Below are 13,933 nucleotides of genomic sequence, written 5' to 3'. Positions count from 1 at the left end.
CTGAATAACTAATCTCCTAAGAAGTACAAAGTTGAAGGATCTTGGTGCACATGAATCTTATTAAATGAGCTTATAAAATGTGTTCTATCCAAATAAGCTTAGCAGCCCCTAAAATAGCATTTTCTGATCCTTGTCTGGAACTTTGGCATGCCTCAGAGATCTGTAAGCCAAAATTATTTAATGAAGTGGTGACAGTGTTCTTTGTGCATGGGAAAATGGAAAGTGTTGATGTTGAGTTCTGTGTTGACTAATTGCACTCCTTCTTACCATCTTAGGGGCGACCTGGACCAATTGGATTTCAAGGTCCCACAGGTCCTGAAGGATTTGCTGGCCCTACTGGTTTATCAGGGTTGAAAGGGGAAAAGGGCTCCCCAGGCCCTCTGGGACCATATGGACCAAAAGGAGATAAGGTAAGATCACCAAATCTTGCTTTTCCTGTCATGGGACATAAGCATTAAGACCAAACGTTGTCAATCTCAATTCTGCTTAATTATGGAAATAATACTTAGTGAATTTCTTCAGTGTCCAGCTACATACTTTAATAAGAGATGAGACAGGGGATGGGATTTGGCTCAGTGGTAGAGTGCTTGCCTAGCATGTGTGAGATACTGGGTTCCATCCTCAGCACCACATATAAATAAATAAATAAAATAAAGATATTATGTTCATCTACAACTAAAAATTTTAAAAAAGAGAGATGAAGTGGGTGATATGCTACTGATGGTCCAGCCCATTTCTGGAGAGACTCTCATGGCAAGGAAACTGTAAAGTGCATACATAACCTATTTGCCAGACAAGTGAACTCATCGTGGTGAGAAATCATGTGGGTTTGAACTGGGCACATATCAGAAGTCCATTTGGCAGGACACTAGAGAACAAGAATACCAGAAAGGAGACTGGGAGGCAAGAACTCAGAAGGTTTGGAAGCAATCTGAGCCACAGATGGAAGAAAAGAATTACACAAAAGAAGAGTGATAATATCATGGTGTCAGGTCAACCGAGTTTAGCAGCTCAGTTTATGTTCCCTGCCTAGTGTAATCACCTCCTATTAACCCGGTTGGTGAGGGAGAGATTCTCACAGTAGAATAATGGGAATGGCTGAAGACACGACACCTAACACTGAACAGATGAGGTCGATAATGGTTTATTAGTTATATAGACTCACAGCTCAGGGTAGGAGGACACAGCATACCATGCAAGACCACACAGATATCACACTTAGGAAGAGTAAACTAAGAGGCTGTAGGAGGCAGACTTCATGTATCAGGAGTCCTGGTTCCTGAAGGACGATGTGATTTGACTTGTTTGAATAATTCAGTGGTCCAGCAGGATATTGAAATAGCTATTCAGGGATAAGCAGAAACTGCACCTGGTCCATTTGACAAAGAGGGTGGTTTGGCTACAGGACTTTATCTGAAAGAGCAGGTGGGGAGAGAACTCATGGTTAGGCCTCTCGAAGCCCTCCTGGGTTTCTCCAGATGTCAAAGCAGCATGTGATATTTGGCATTAATTTTAAGACTTAACACTATACTACATGATAACTCATCTCAGAACACAGACACATCCAAGACCTTAGGTAGAAGCAAGTGATCACTTGGTACTGAAGTAGAAAACAAGGCCACACAGCATGGCAAGGGAAATACAAAACATATCTTAAAAACTTAGGTCTGTGATTCACATAAACAAACCTACCATATCTAGCAGATATACAATGAATTGTCTCTTACATTCTTCTGCCTACTCCTTTTTTTAGGGTCCCATGGGAGTTCCTGGCTTTCTTGGCATCAATGGAATTCCAGTAAGTGTCCATGGAAGCATTTTTAATTTCATCCTGTAGGTTCTACTTCATAGCTGGAGTACTTTGGCCTTAGCAACATCCTGTCTCATGCAATCATGCTTAGGGTCGAATATTGAGATGCATTTGGTAAGATTTGAAGGGCAGTGGTCACAGTTACCCTTGGACTCAAGTTCAGGAAGCTCTAAGTCAGACCTTTGAGGGGTGGAGGGACATGGGCATCCATAAGAAACCATTGATATTTTAGACCAAATGAGTAGGGTCTTGTGAGTTGAGGGGAGCTTTGGAGATGAGGGACTGTTTCTAAGGTGCAGAGGTTGAGCCATATTAAACCATATACATGCTCATTATAGGAGAATTGGGAAAGTACTTGAAAATTAGATAGAAGAAGTCCTTAATGATATCTTGATATATTTTGTTTCAGCATGTTGATCTTTTCAGCTTTACTTCATTTCAGAGTGAATTTCCCTTTACATTTTAAAAAGATCACTTGGACATAGACTCTTTCATTCGTCCTGTGGACCTTTGTTTTGCTATATATAAGTAGTATGGTGGGAGCTTGCAGACATCTCATTTTCCATTCCATACAACCCAATCCCATAGTTTCTCCATCTTTGTCCTATATCTCCACTTAACCCACTGCTGGAGATTCCATGGTAACATTTCCCCAGCCTTTAAAATCCTATTGTATTGTGTTTTGGAACTTACTGGCTACCATAGTTTGGTTTTGCCCATAGTTACTTTTATTATATTCAATCTTTAGCCTGGGCTGTTGGTCTATTGCAATGATTTTCAGTCTTGTTTAAGAGAAGAGCAGATCTTGTGCAGGAAAATCAGCATACAGAGCAAAAACCAAAAAGTGAAGATCCTCCATTTGAGGGGGCCCTAGAGTATGCCTTCATCCTTCCAACAACCTCTAAGAAGTTCTGATCCATATCAAAACATGGTTTGGGAAGTCCTAGACTTAACAATTTCTTTTGCTATGCTACATAATCTAGTATTAAGGAAGGGGTTGCAGATTTCTTTGTGTTAACCTATAAGAATTTCATGGGGCTGGGGATATAGCTCAGTTGGTAGAGTGCTTGCCTCGCAAGCCCTAAGGCCCTGGGTTCAAATCCCCAGCACCACAAAAAAAAAAAAAGAATTTTATGATCATCTGATATGTTCTAGTACTATACTGTGGGGATATAGCAGAAGCATATGACTATGCCTATGCCCTCAAAGATATTATCATCTGGTCCATTTTTTCCCAAGATCTGATAGACATTTGTGGATTTGGAGAATAGAAGGTCTTCTTGTATTTGTTGCACATATCAACAAGTCAGCTCTCACATTTCTGCATTCTATTTAAATGCAGAGTCTGAAAAATGCCCAGAAATAGGACAGTGGGAAAATAAAGTGAATGGGTATTATTGGCATCAGATCTGCTATTATTCTCCCTCCCCCATACCATTTTACAGCACAGATTGTGAGTCTGTGAACATCCCAGCCAGCTATTGGTCCATTCGTCAGACTGTGAACATTCTCACAGTCATTGGTCCAGATTGTCAGCCTGCAAACATCCTAGCCAGTCATTGATCCACTCATCAGCCTGTGAACATTCTTGGCAGTCATTGGTCCAGGTTGTCAGCCTGTGAACATTCTCATCAGTCATCGGTCTGTTATTAGCCTGCGAACTACTTAAGAATAGCTCCCCTGCCATTTTCTCTCTCTCTCTCTCTCTCTCTCTCTCCTCCCTTTCATGCTCTCTCCTCCTGGCTTTCTCTCTCTCTCTCTCTCTCTCTCTCTCTCTCTCTCTCTCTCTCTCTCTCTTTTCCTCTCATTTTCTCTCTCACCCTACAGGGAGACACTGCCTGTTTGCTTAATAAAATCTCTTGCATGAGTTCCTGTGTCTGAAGTGCTTTCTGGGTGCTTTCAGGTATGGCCATCCTTTCATGACATCTCCTGGCATTTTCTTATGGCTGTGTTTCTACAGTCACGTTAGCCAGTCTCCACTCAGAGTGTGTATATTCTGGGAACCAAGGGTAAGAGAAACTAGAAAACTGGAAGCAGCCTCTACTGTTCATTCATCCTATGGACCTGGCTTTGCCAGAGACGAGTGGGGGATTTGGAGCTTGCAGTGTTAATGCACCCTTCCTCCTGCAGTCTCTTTTTAATGGGAAGTAGAAAGTAGAATAAGTAAATCATATGAGGCCCAGACTATTTCCAAATTGGAGCTAGAACCTGTCCCCAGGTCCAGCTGGACACTTCTGACTTCAACTTGTAACCAAGAGAGCTCTAGAGATTGCAGGAGTTGATCGCTTCTCTTTGGGTCTTCATTGCTTGATAGAGTTGCAGCTGTCCAGACTCCCCCAATGAGCTTGCTGTTCCCAGTAGACACTGCCACTCCCTTGACCGAAGGTTGACTGTTTTCTTTTGACTTGTGAATGCTCTAGCTTTAGGACCCAAGCTTCATTACTCCATGAAATCCTTCTCCCTTATTCCTTTCCTCTCTTCCAGCTAATTAAGAAGTATATATTGAGCATCCTTTGTTCAGTACTTACCTCTTCCTTCCATCTCTAAGGTCCCAGGAGGCCTTGGTGAATGTCTCACATGCTCTAACTCCTCATTACATAGAGCCCCATGGTAGTTATTGGTTGTCCTATGTGATAGTCTCATATAACTCCCTGAGAGCACAGATTAAATTTTCTGCTCCTCCCAGAGGCTCTGGAGGCCTAGAGTTGAGTTCAACATCCCTCAGGATATCTAAAAAGATTTAGAGGACTGACTCCAACCTCTAGGACCTATTTTTTTCATGAAATAATTCTCAGGCTGGCATGACTCCTTCAGACAGAGGGAAATACAGACGCCATTGGAGCAGTCAGACTTTTTACAACTTATTAAGCGATTTGGCTGAAACCAACAGCTTCTCCGACACAACTTGCTGAACTGGATTACTGCATGGATCTGGTTTCCTTCTTAATATAGGCTGATCATTAACATAAGTGTCACAGGTTTGGGTCCCAAAACTCCATCTTTGTTGTCATGTAGGCAGTTTCAACATGAATGTGTAAGTAATCATTTTATGATAATCTGAGTCTTTGCACCAATGGGCACAGTGACCAGTGGAGAGAATGAACAAACAAGCATTCACTAAGATTTTCTACATTACAACAATGTAGACTGAGGATAGTAGGGCTGTGGCTTTTAATGATGTCTGAGCTGTGAGTTTGGGCTGTGGGTACCCATAAGAAATGTATGTTTGTCAAATGCTTGCAGTTCAAATAAGTTGGGCACAGAGGTTTTCAAGTTGTCTTTTTGCAATTTATGTTTATCTTTTCTCATGGAATCAACCTCAAACATTTCCCTGCCTGGAGACTTATAAATGAGCACACCAGCTTTATATCCCCAAAGTGGACACATACCACTCACCAAATGGAAACTTTGAAACTGGGTTCTAAGGAACACTGTTTTCTGAAATACAGCAGGTAATCCTAGTCTGTGTGCTCAGTCCCTTATGGCTACATTGAACTATGACTTCCTTCCTCAAAGAGCTGCACTTTCTTGGAAAACTGGCACACACATATGTAAAATCATTACTTATAACCAGAAAGGGCAAAAGTACCAGAATTTCTGTGGCCCTGAGAATTAAGAGGGAGGTTGAGCTTAGCCCTGTGGTTTACCCTTGCTGAACTTGCCTGGGAGAACACTTACCATTTATTGAGCACCTACTTAGTAAACCTAATCCTACTTGATTTTGACCAGAATGCAATGGGGTTGGCATGATTCATTTTTAAAGTTGACAGCAACCCTATAAAGTAAGTGTTATTCATCTCCACGTTATAGATGAAGGAACTGAGGCTTCAACTAGAGAGAGGTAAAGCTAGCATTGTAGCACAAGCCTGACTGGCCCAAAACGTGCATTATCCACCATCTCATATCAGCTGGATGAGAAAGGGCTGGAATGTCTGAGTTAGAGATCAGAGTTTAATTCTAGAGAATTCCACTAATGTAGAAAAGAGTGAACAGATACCCTTAGAATCCTCAGGTAAGAAATTAGGAATTTAGGTGACAAAACTATTAAAGAATTGAGCCCATATGAAAAATGAGGACACCAAAGGAGAATCCAGGCAAAGGGAAATGATTTGTTTGTTGTTAAACAGAATCAAAAGTCCTGGGAGCAAGGAAGACCCCTGCACCAGCCTGTTGTCTTGCTTTAACTTAATCTTGCTACCCAGCTGAGAGATACCGCTAAGAAGTTCCTCTGGGACATTTTACAGTGGTGATTAGGACCCCAGCAGGAAGTAGGCAGTATACCCAAAGAGTTTAACTGAATAGACTTGAATAAAGAGTATATTTAAAGGATGTGGGAGGGATTAAGGGAAACAATTGATGGTAAATTAGCTAACTGAAAGCTATTTACAACCTAGACCCAAAGGGGAAAAATGGAATCATAGTACTGGAACCCACTGAGACCTGGAACCATGAAATAACTTGCCCAAGTGGACCTAAGACTATGTAGAAATGTGGCTACTACCAGAAATATAGCCAGGGAACAAGGACCTGGGGGAATAAATACCTATGCTTAGTCTCCTCCTGCTCCAATCTGTAGCCTATGTCTCCCAATGAAGACTCCCAGAATCTCTTCCTGAGGAGAAGACACAGTTCCCTAAATGAGGCAGTAACCTGACATGTGATTGTGAGGAAATGAGATTGGAAGTGTGGTTCTTGCAGGACTTGCTTATTTTGGGTCAAGCAGATTTCAGGAGAGGAGGCACTATGGAAACTGCTTCTGCTCTGTAGACCAAAATCCAGCATCGGTTCCCATGCAGAGCTTCCAATAGAGAAATCGTGCCAGACTTCCCAGTATCTGTCTGGTCTGAGGAATCCCAAGACCTGGCATGATTCCCTCTTGTGAGCGGTTCAGCTGCCAGATTGCTAAGCTCCACTTCAGTACATCTTTGAACCCAGGGAATGTAAAGTTGTAGCACCTTGTGTATCCCATCTGTTTGTGCTTGATCCCTTCAGTTTCAGTTTGAATCCTATTAAAGTATTGATCCTTTGGGGAGAGGTATCTTTGAGCTGCGATTAGACACATGTATCTGAGTCTAAAAGAAAGGTATGAGAGCATATGTGATGGGGTTAAGCAAGTGGACAAGGAGCCAAGAGTTTAGCCAGCGTAGTTGACTTTTCTCACTGTGGAGCTTTTTGGATTAATTGACAATCCTGTGGCTGACTTGATCTCTCCTTTTCTATTTGAACAGGGCCACCCTGGACAGCCAGGCCCCAGAGGTCCGCCTGGCCTAGATGGCTGTAATGGAACTAAAGGAGCTGTTGGATTTCCAGGCCCTGATGGCTATCCTGGGATTCTTGGACCACCTGTATGCTGCCAGATCTTTGCACTTGAATTTAAACAGCATTGCTTGCCTTCAGATATACTCTTTTTCTGCTCATCTGGAAATCTTATTAAGCCTCTTCGGGGCAGTCACTGCAGCCCCCTGTCCAAAGCTGGAATCTGTGTTGGCAGCACAACAGCAGCAGAAGTCTAAAGAATACCAGTTGCAGAGGGGCATACACAGGCCACACTACTTCACTTTGCTCTTTTAGTGTTGCTTTTGGAATTGGCAAGACTGTTAAAAGGTTATAGTACATTTCAGAGCAAAATACACACTTGGGCTATCTGACATGTTCCCACATCAGTGGATACTGAGAAATGCTTGGAAGGCTTACATGCAATCATAGAAGCACTAATGAGAACCCAGAGGCTTGGCAAGCTTGCTATGTACCAGTGGTACTTAATCAGGTGATTTTTCCCCCTCAGGGGACATTTGGCAATTGTTACTAGTATCTTTGCATGTCATGATTGAGGGCACAGAATAGCCTCCTCCTAAAAAGAAGTCAAAGAATCCTTTGACACAATGTGTCAATGGTTCCGTGGTTGAGAAAAGCTTGTCTTCACCCCACATCATAACCCCTGATTGTAGGGTTAATAAAGTATTTATTGGATACCAGTGTCACCACTTTTACTTAATTCCATTCATCCAGATAGGCCTCAGATATTTGGATCTTAGGAATCTCTAGTACATATCATATCCTTGCAAGGCTGATTTTTTAAAGTGACTGGAAAGAGAAAATAACACATTTCAAGCCAATTTTTGACCTCACTTGAAAAAAATCTCAATTAATAAGGGTTCTTATGTGAGACTTTTAACTAGAAACCACACTATCCATTAAACAGTTTCATAGCTTCAAGAATTAATTGGCATTTCACTAGAATAGCATCACCATTGCCTTCAGTAACTAGGTTGTGGGTATACCTGTGAGAAAGTGAGATAGACAAACAGACAAATCACAAACCCCAGATTGGCAATAAAGGACCTTGACACCTAACGACCAAAACCAATGTATAGCTGGGGGGAGCTGTAGAAAAAGATATATTCCTAACATGGAATAATCTGTGTGCATCACAAAGGCCTTCAAATATTACCATGGCAACAGGGGAGGGGAATAGAATACTTCTGTGGTGAGAAGGGAAAGGGAATTCTGCCCCCAAGGAGAATAGAGATCCTGAGGTAATAAAACATCCCCCGATGAACAAAGGACAAGGGTAGAAACTTAATCCTGTCCCTAAACCTCACCTTAAGCCTAAATAGGAATTTGGGAATGTATTTTACTAAGCTGAACCTTACCCCCTGCTGAATACCCAGGAATCTCTATTCAATCAGCTTCTTTGAAGCATCTTTGAAAAGAATAGTGACCACAAGAATAAGGGCAAACAAGCAGTGTTAGGAAAGAAACTGGTCTGTGCTTCTGGGACCATGTTGTTCTTTTATAATACCAATGGTCCCTGCGCTCAAAGAATCCATCATTCAGTCAACACTTCAGTCCCCAAAGCTTATCCCTTCCCCCAGTACTAATCCTGACTTCCCCTTAGATGTAAGGACATTGGTTTTCCCCAGGAGGACAAACTGTAGAAGATATCAGCCAGCTTCTGCCACTGAGACAGCAAAAAAAAAATCTGATTCAAAGACCAGGATTGGGTACTTTTGAGCTGTTTTCCATGTTAACAGCAAGACACTCCAGCTTCTTACGCAGGTGTTGAAGTGGAGGTTGTGTGGTAGAAACCCAGAATGAACATGATTTTATAGGTATCTTGTAGGCCAGGGCCTACCAACTGGCCCACAATGGCATTTGGCCTATAACCTGTTTTTACATTTGAAAGGTATTTTTAAAGAAAGCACAAGAAAAATATAAGGCAGGTTCCAGATGTGACCCACAAAGCCTTAATTATTTAATATCTGGCTCTTTATGTAAAAACTTTGCTGACCTTTGTCCTAGACAAATGCCCTGTGTGTCTTATACCTCTTGTGGGCAGAGTAGTGAACTCTAGGTTTATGGATTATGTGTTTGTTCAGATCAGTGGTATGAATAAATGTAAAGTTTTCTTCTGTCTAACCCCTATTCTTTTGACCTGGGTAATGGAGGAATAGACATCCAACTTTGAGACACCAGCACCTATTAAGGGGCTGTGCTTTGCCCCTTAGCACAGCCAGTTCTGTCATAGAGTAAGCCAAATAATTTCAGGCTCTCATTGTTCCATCTTCCATCTGATCAGATCATACTATTAATAAAATTATGCATGCATGTATTTCTTCACAAGTTTCTCCTGATATTTTTCTCAGGGGCTCCCTGGTCAGAAAGGCTCAAAAGGGGAACCTGTTCCTTCTCCAGGCAGTTTTGCAGGAATAAAGGTAAGAGTCTCTAAGGCAGCCAGCTGAGTAGGTTGTAAGCGGGGTTTCCCAGGACTGGGCCCCACCTCCAATAAAAAGAATACTTCTACAACTAGCATCTGTGTCTCTATTTAAGGAGCACACCAAGCTGGATTTAAAAGATTCTGAGCTTTTGTGGTGGAAACACTGACAGAAATGTTTGCAACTATACTGCCAAAGAGATCTGCCTTATAGGATCTAGACCAAAAATAAGAGACACACAGTTCGCATGGGTATAATTTTCTTTGACAAGCCTAGATGTTTTCTAGAGGCAGATATCTTTTGAATATCCTAGAATCCTTGACATGTGTATATCTTAGTTTGAATTCATGCCCATCTCAGTGTGGCCACTAGTCCAGGATCCTGGCCTGGCCTGCACTGCTTTTGCATACCATTCTACTACCCTAGGTGGGCCCTTGGATGTGTGCAAAAACTTGCTCATCAGCTCTGCAGCTGGATGGAAACTTTCATCTCTTGTCAAGAACCTTCTTTTTTCTTGTGACTGTACTTTTGGTATATGCTGCCTGGTATCCTTATGGGGTCTCAGTAAACCCTGCTTCCAAATGATTGACCCTTTTCCTTTGCAGAGTAAGAAAGGAACCCATCATTGCCCTGGTAGCAGATGAGAATCTAAGGGCCCAACATCTGGGGGGAAGATGTGCAAAGCTCACTCAGCTACTTGATGGCATTTTTGTGCACAGAGCCAGGGACACCGGAAACTACTTTGGAAGGCATTGATGGGGCTGGGTAACTGGACAAGTAGAGATGATCCAGGGTTTGGGCATATTGAATATAGGTGTTGTAAACATAAAATAGGATGTTAGAAATGGGAAGAACCTTGTGATTATCAGATTTTCATTGCTCACTTTACAGATAGAAATACTGAGGCTTGGTAACTTGTTCAAAGCCACAAAGCCAGTTCACCAAAGAGTTTAGCCCCAGGCAGTACTATTTCCATGCTACAGAGAGTGGATTTTTGACTGTGAGCCAAGTGGGGTAAGACTAGTAGTTGTCAAAATAGCCATTGTCTTAGCAAATATTGATTAAATGGTTTCGCCCAAAATCAAAGAGACCCTAGATCCAGTGGAACACAACAATTTCCACAAGATAGTTATATTACAGATTCATACAGTGACTTAAGATGCTGCAAAGTAATTAAAACGTAATCAGAGACTGTATGCTCTGTTGATTTTCCCTTGAAATGTCTGATTTGCATTGTATACATATGGGCACAGATTCTCTGGGGATGAAGGCACACGGGAAGGTAGCTTTGCCTTCCTCTAAAAAGAGCAGGAAAATCATCAGCCCGCAGAAGCAGTTTCTAATTGATAAGTTCCTAGCAAAGGTGAAAATTAATTAATCCAAGTAAAATATGAAATCCTGTTCAGCCAAGGCTATAATATTTGTTTTCAAGAGTCCAGATTTTTCATAGGAAAAAAGTAAATGGTTGAATATGTCCAATTAATGCATTATTTAAAACATGAGATACTGGCAGAGGAGGCCCATGTTTTCAGTAATGCATTTTATCTCCATGAATCTTAGTTTAGTTGTTTAAAATAATGCAGGCCTGATTGATTAATCTCTTCAGAGTCCTGTCTTTGTCTGTTTCTCAGGGGGATCCTGGCCTACCTGGACTGGACGGAATCACTGTAAGTTGTTATTGATGTATTGAGCTCTTTTGTTGTTTGTATGGTGTTTGAAGGTCTTCATAGAGATTCTTAAGGAAAATCTAGAGAGTTGAGGTAGAACAGGTCATACAATTCCCATTTTCCTGATGAGAAGCTACCGAGAAGATGAACTGTCCACCTCAAGTTTCACAACAGACAGGCTTTCAGACATTAGGCCAGTGACCTATGTAGCCCCACTTTATCGGTGGGAGATATGTTAGAAAACTGCCAAAGGATGCCTGAAACCTTGGCGTCCTTTCTATATACCCTCTATATACACTGTGTATTTTCTTATATGTACAGACATATGATGAAGTTTAATCTGTCATTTAGACTCAGGAAGAGATTACCAATAATAACCAATAATGAAACAAGTATAATACACTGTAATAAAAGTTATGTGAATGTCCTCTCTCTACCCTGCTCTGTTTTGCTTTCTCTCAAAATAACTTACCATACTGTATTCACCCTTCTTTGAAGATATGTGATGAAATCAAGTGAAGTGAATGACTTAGGCATTGGGATATAACATTAGGCTACTATGTAAGGGTTATTTGAACATAAGCACTATGATACTTTATCCATTTAATATTTTCAAATTGTGGTTGACTGGAGGTAACTTAAAGCATTCAACATGAAACCATGGATGAGGGGGGATTACTGTTTTCTAAGTATTTTGCTTTTCATTCAGCAAGCATCTACTAAGTGTTCAGTTCTGTACAAAAGAAGTAAAACACACTTACTCAAAAGGTATTCCATACAAAAAATTCTTTTTTAGTGATAATTATTCATGAAAGACCTTAGTTGTATTAAAAAGATCTCTGTTTGTTGGGCACAGTGGCACACATCTGTAATCCCAGCAATCCAAGAGGCTGAGGCAGGAAAATCCCAAGTTCAAGGCCAGCCTGGGAAATTTAGTGAGACCTATCTCCGAATAAAAACTAAAAGGGGCTGGAGATATAGCTCAGTGGTAGAAGATCCCTAGGTTCAAACCCCAGTAAAAAGAAGAGTTTTCTTTTTCCTTGAAATTCTTCATAGTCATCACTTTCCTTTGAAGTAGCCTAACAATTTCTCCTTATTTCTTCCTTCTTTCCTGTATTCCTTCCTTTTTCCCTTCCTTTCATTTTCAGTCCTCAACAGATACTGAGCATTTCATATGAGCAAAGTGCTATGAGTGATCCCTAAGTCAACACAGATACAGTCCCTGCCCCCCCATGTAGAAACTCATAGAAGGAATGAGTTATAAGAATTCCACAGCAGTTACCAGACTAGGAGGCACTGCTGTGAAAGATAATTTACTGTTTTAAAATATCAATTTAAAATAAAGATTGTAAAAGAAAAGAAGAATTCCATAGCAACTTAGAAGAAGAGGTGTGACTCACCTAAAGATGCATCGTGGGAGACTTGTGTCTTAGAGAGAGAAGATGGCCTCTCACAAGAATGGATGGTGTTTAGACTTGCAGGCAGTGGGAGGAGACTTTAGGCAGGAAATTCGAGGTATGCAAGCCTACACAAAAACAAAGATGAGTAAGGGCCAAGGGCATATAGGTCCCCTAGAGCTACACAAAGTAGGATTAGATGGTGTGTTCATTATGTTTGTAGAATAATATACACTGTTTTTGCTACATAGCTATGCTTAGGGATTTGTTCCCTGTCCACAAAGGTATGGTGTCTATTTACTCAGTCATCAGTGCTTAGATTTGAGGATAGGGTGTTCAATAACTGAACAAGAGATTTGTGATCAGTAAAGAGAAAACAGGCTCTTCTTTTCAAAGCAATGTTCATACTATCATTCATTCTAAGGAACTATACTTAAACTCCTATTTCTTCCTCCTAAGTTCTGACCTCTGTTAGCCTTGGGATGGGGGCGAAGATTTACTGGGAAGGGGCAGGAGGGAATATTCTGATTGATGTTCATGTATATACCGTAATAGTGAATTAGGTTACATGGTCCCCATTGGAACTAGGTCTTACATTTCTCCAATCTTTCGCTTGATTTCTCTGTGTTGCCTTTAGAATTGGTGTTCAGTTCTAAACATTTTCTAATTTCCCTTCTGACTTTTTCTTTGACCCATGGAGTATTTAAGTGTGTTGTTTCATTCCCAAATATTTGACAACCTTCTAGATTATCTTTCTAATGATTTCTAGTTTGATTTCATTGCAGTTAAGAAGGCATGCTGTGTGTGATTCCAGTTCTTTTAAACTTGCTGAAGTTTAGTTTATGGTCTTTATGGTCTATCTTGGTGAATGTTCCATATATGCTTGACAAAACATGTATTCAGTCATTGTTGAGTATAATGATCTAAATAGTATCCATTAGAACAAAGTAGTTGACAATGTTTTTGTGATCTTCAATGTCCTCATTTTTTTTAGTTCTATTAATTACTGAGGGAGAGATATTAAAATCTCCAACTATAATCGTGGATTTGCCAACTTCTCCTTGTAGTTCTGTCAATTTGAGTTTCACATACTTTGAAGCTCTACTATTGGATACAGACACATCTAATATCATCTTCTTCATGAATTGATTTATTTATCATTATGAAGTGCCCCCTGTTTAATTCTGGCAATTTTAAAAATCTATGGAAATATTCTTTGTCTTGCCATTTACTTAATCTGATACTTAATAGCTCTTTTGCTTTCTTTTTAGTTTTTTTTTCCTTTATACAGCATTTTAGTAAGAACAATTAAAATATAGAGTAAAACTGAGTGGATTTTTCAGT

At 40.7% G+C, this 13,933-nt stretch overlaps 1 protein-coding gene across 1 annotated transcript in view; it reads left to right on the top strand.

Moving 5' to 3' along the window:
* Col4a6 (collagen type IV alpha 6 chain) overlaps positions 1 to 13,933 on the top strand; it is a 298,224-nt gene that overhangs the window by 229,212 nt on the left and 55,079 nt on the right. The window contains exons 4-8 of the mRNA XM_047536018.1: positions 276 to 410; positions 1,754 to 1,798; positions 7,039 to 7,155; positions 9,457 to 9,525; positions 11,157 to 11,192. Coding sequence (XP_047391974.1) covers positions 276 to 410; positions 1,754 to 1,798; positions 7,039 to 7,155; positions 9,457 to 9,525; positions 11,157 to 11,192 — 402 coding nt within the window. The remainder of the gene's footprint in view (positions 1 to 275; positions 411 to 1,753; positions 1,799 to 7,038; positions 7,156 to 9,456; positions 9,526 to 11,156; positions 11,193 to 13,933) is intronic.

The sequence above is a fragment of the Sciurus carolinensis genome, chromosome X, assembly GCF_902686445.1.
Source record: "Sciurus carolinensis chromosome X, mSciCar1.2, whole genome shotgun sequence".
NCBI lineage: Eukaryota > Metazoa > Chordata > Mammalia > Rodentia > Sciuridae > Sciurus > Sciurus carolinensis.
This window is presented reverse-complemented; position numbering and strand designations above follow the sequence as displayed.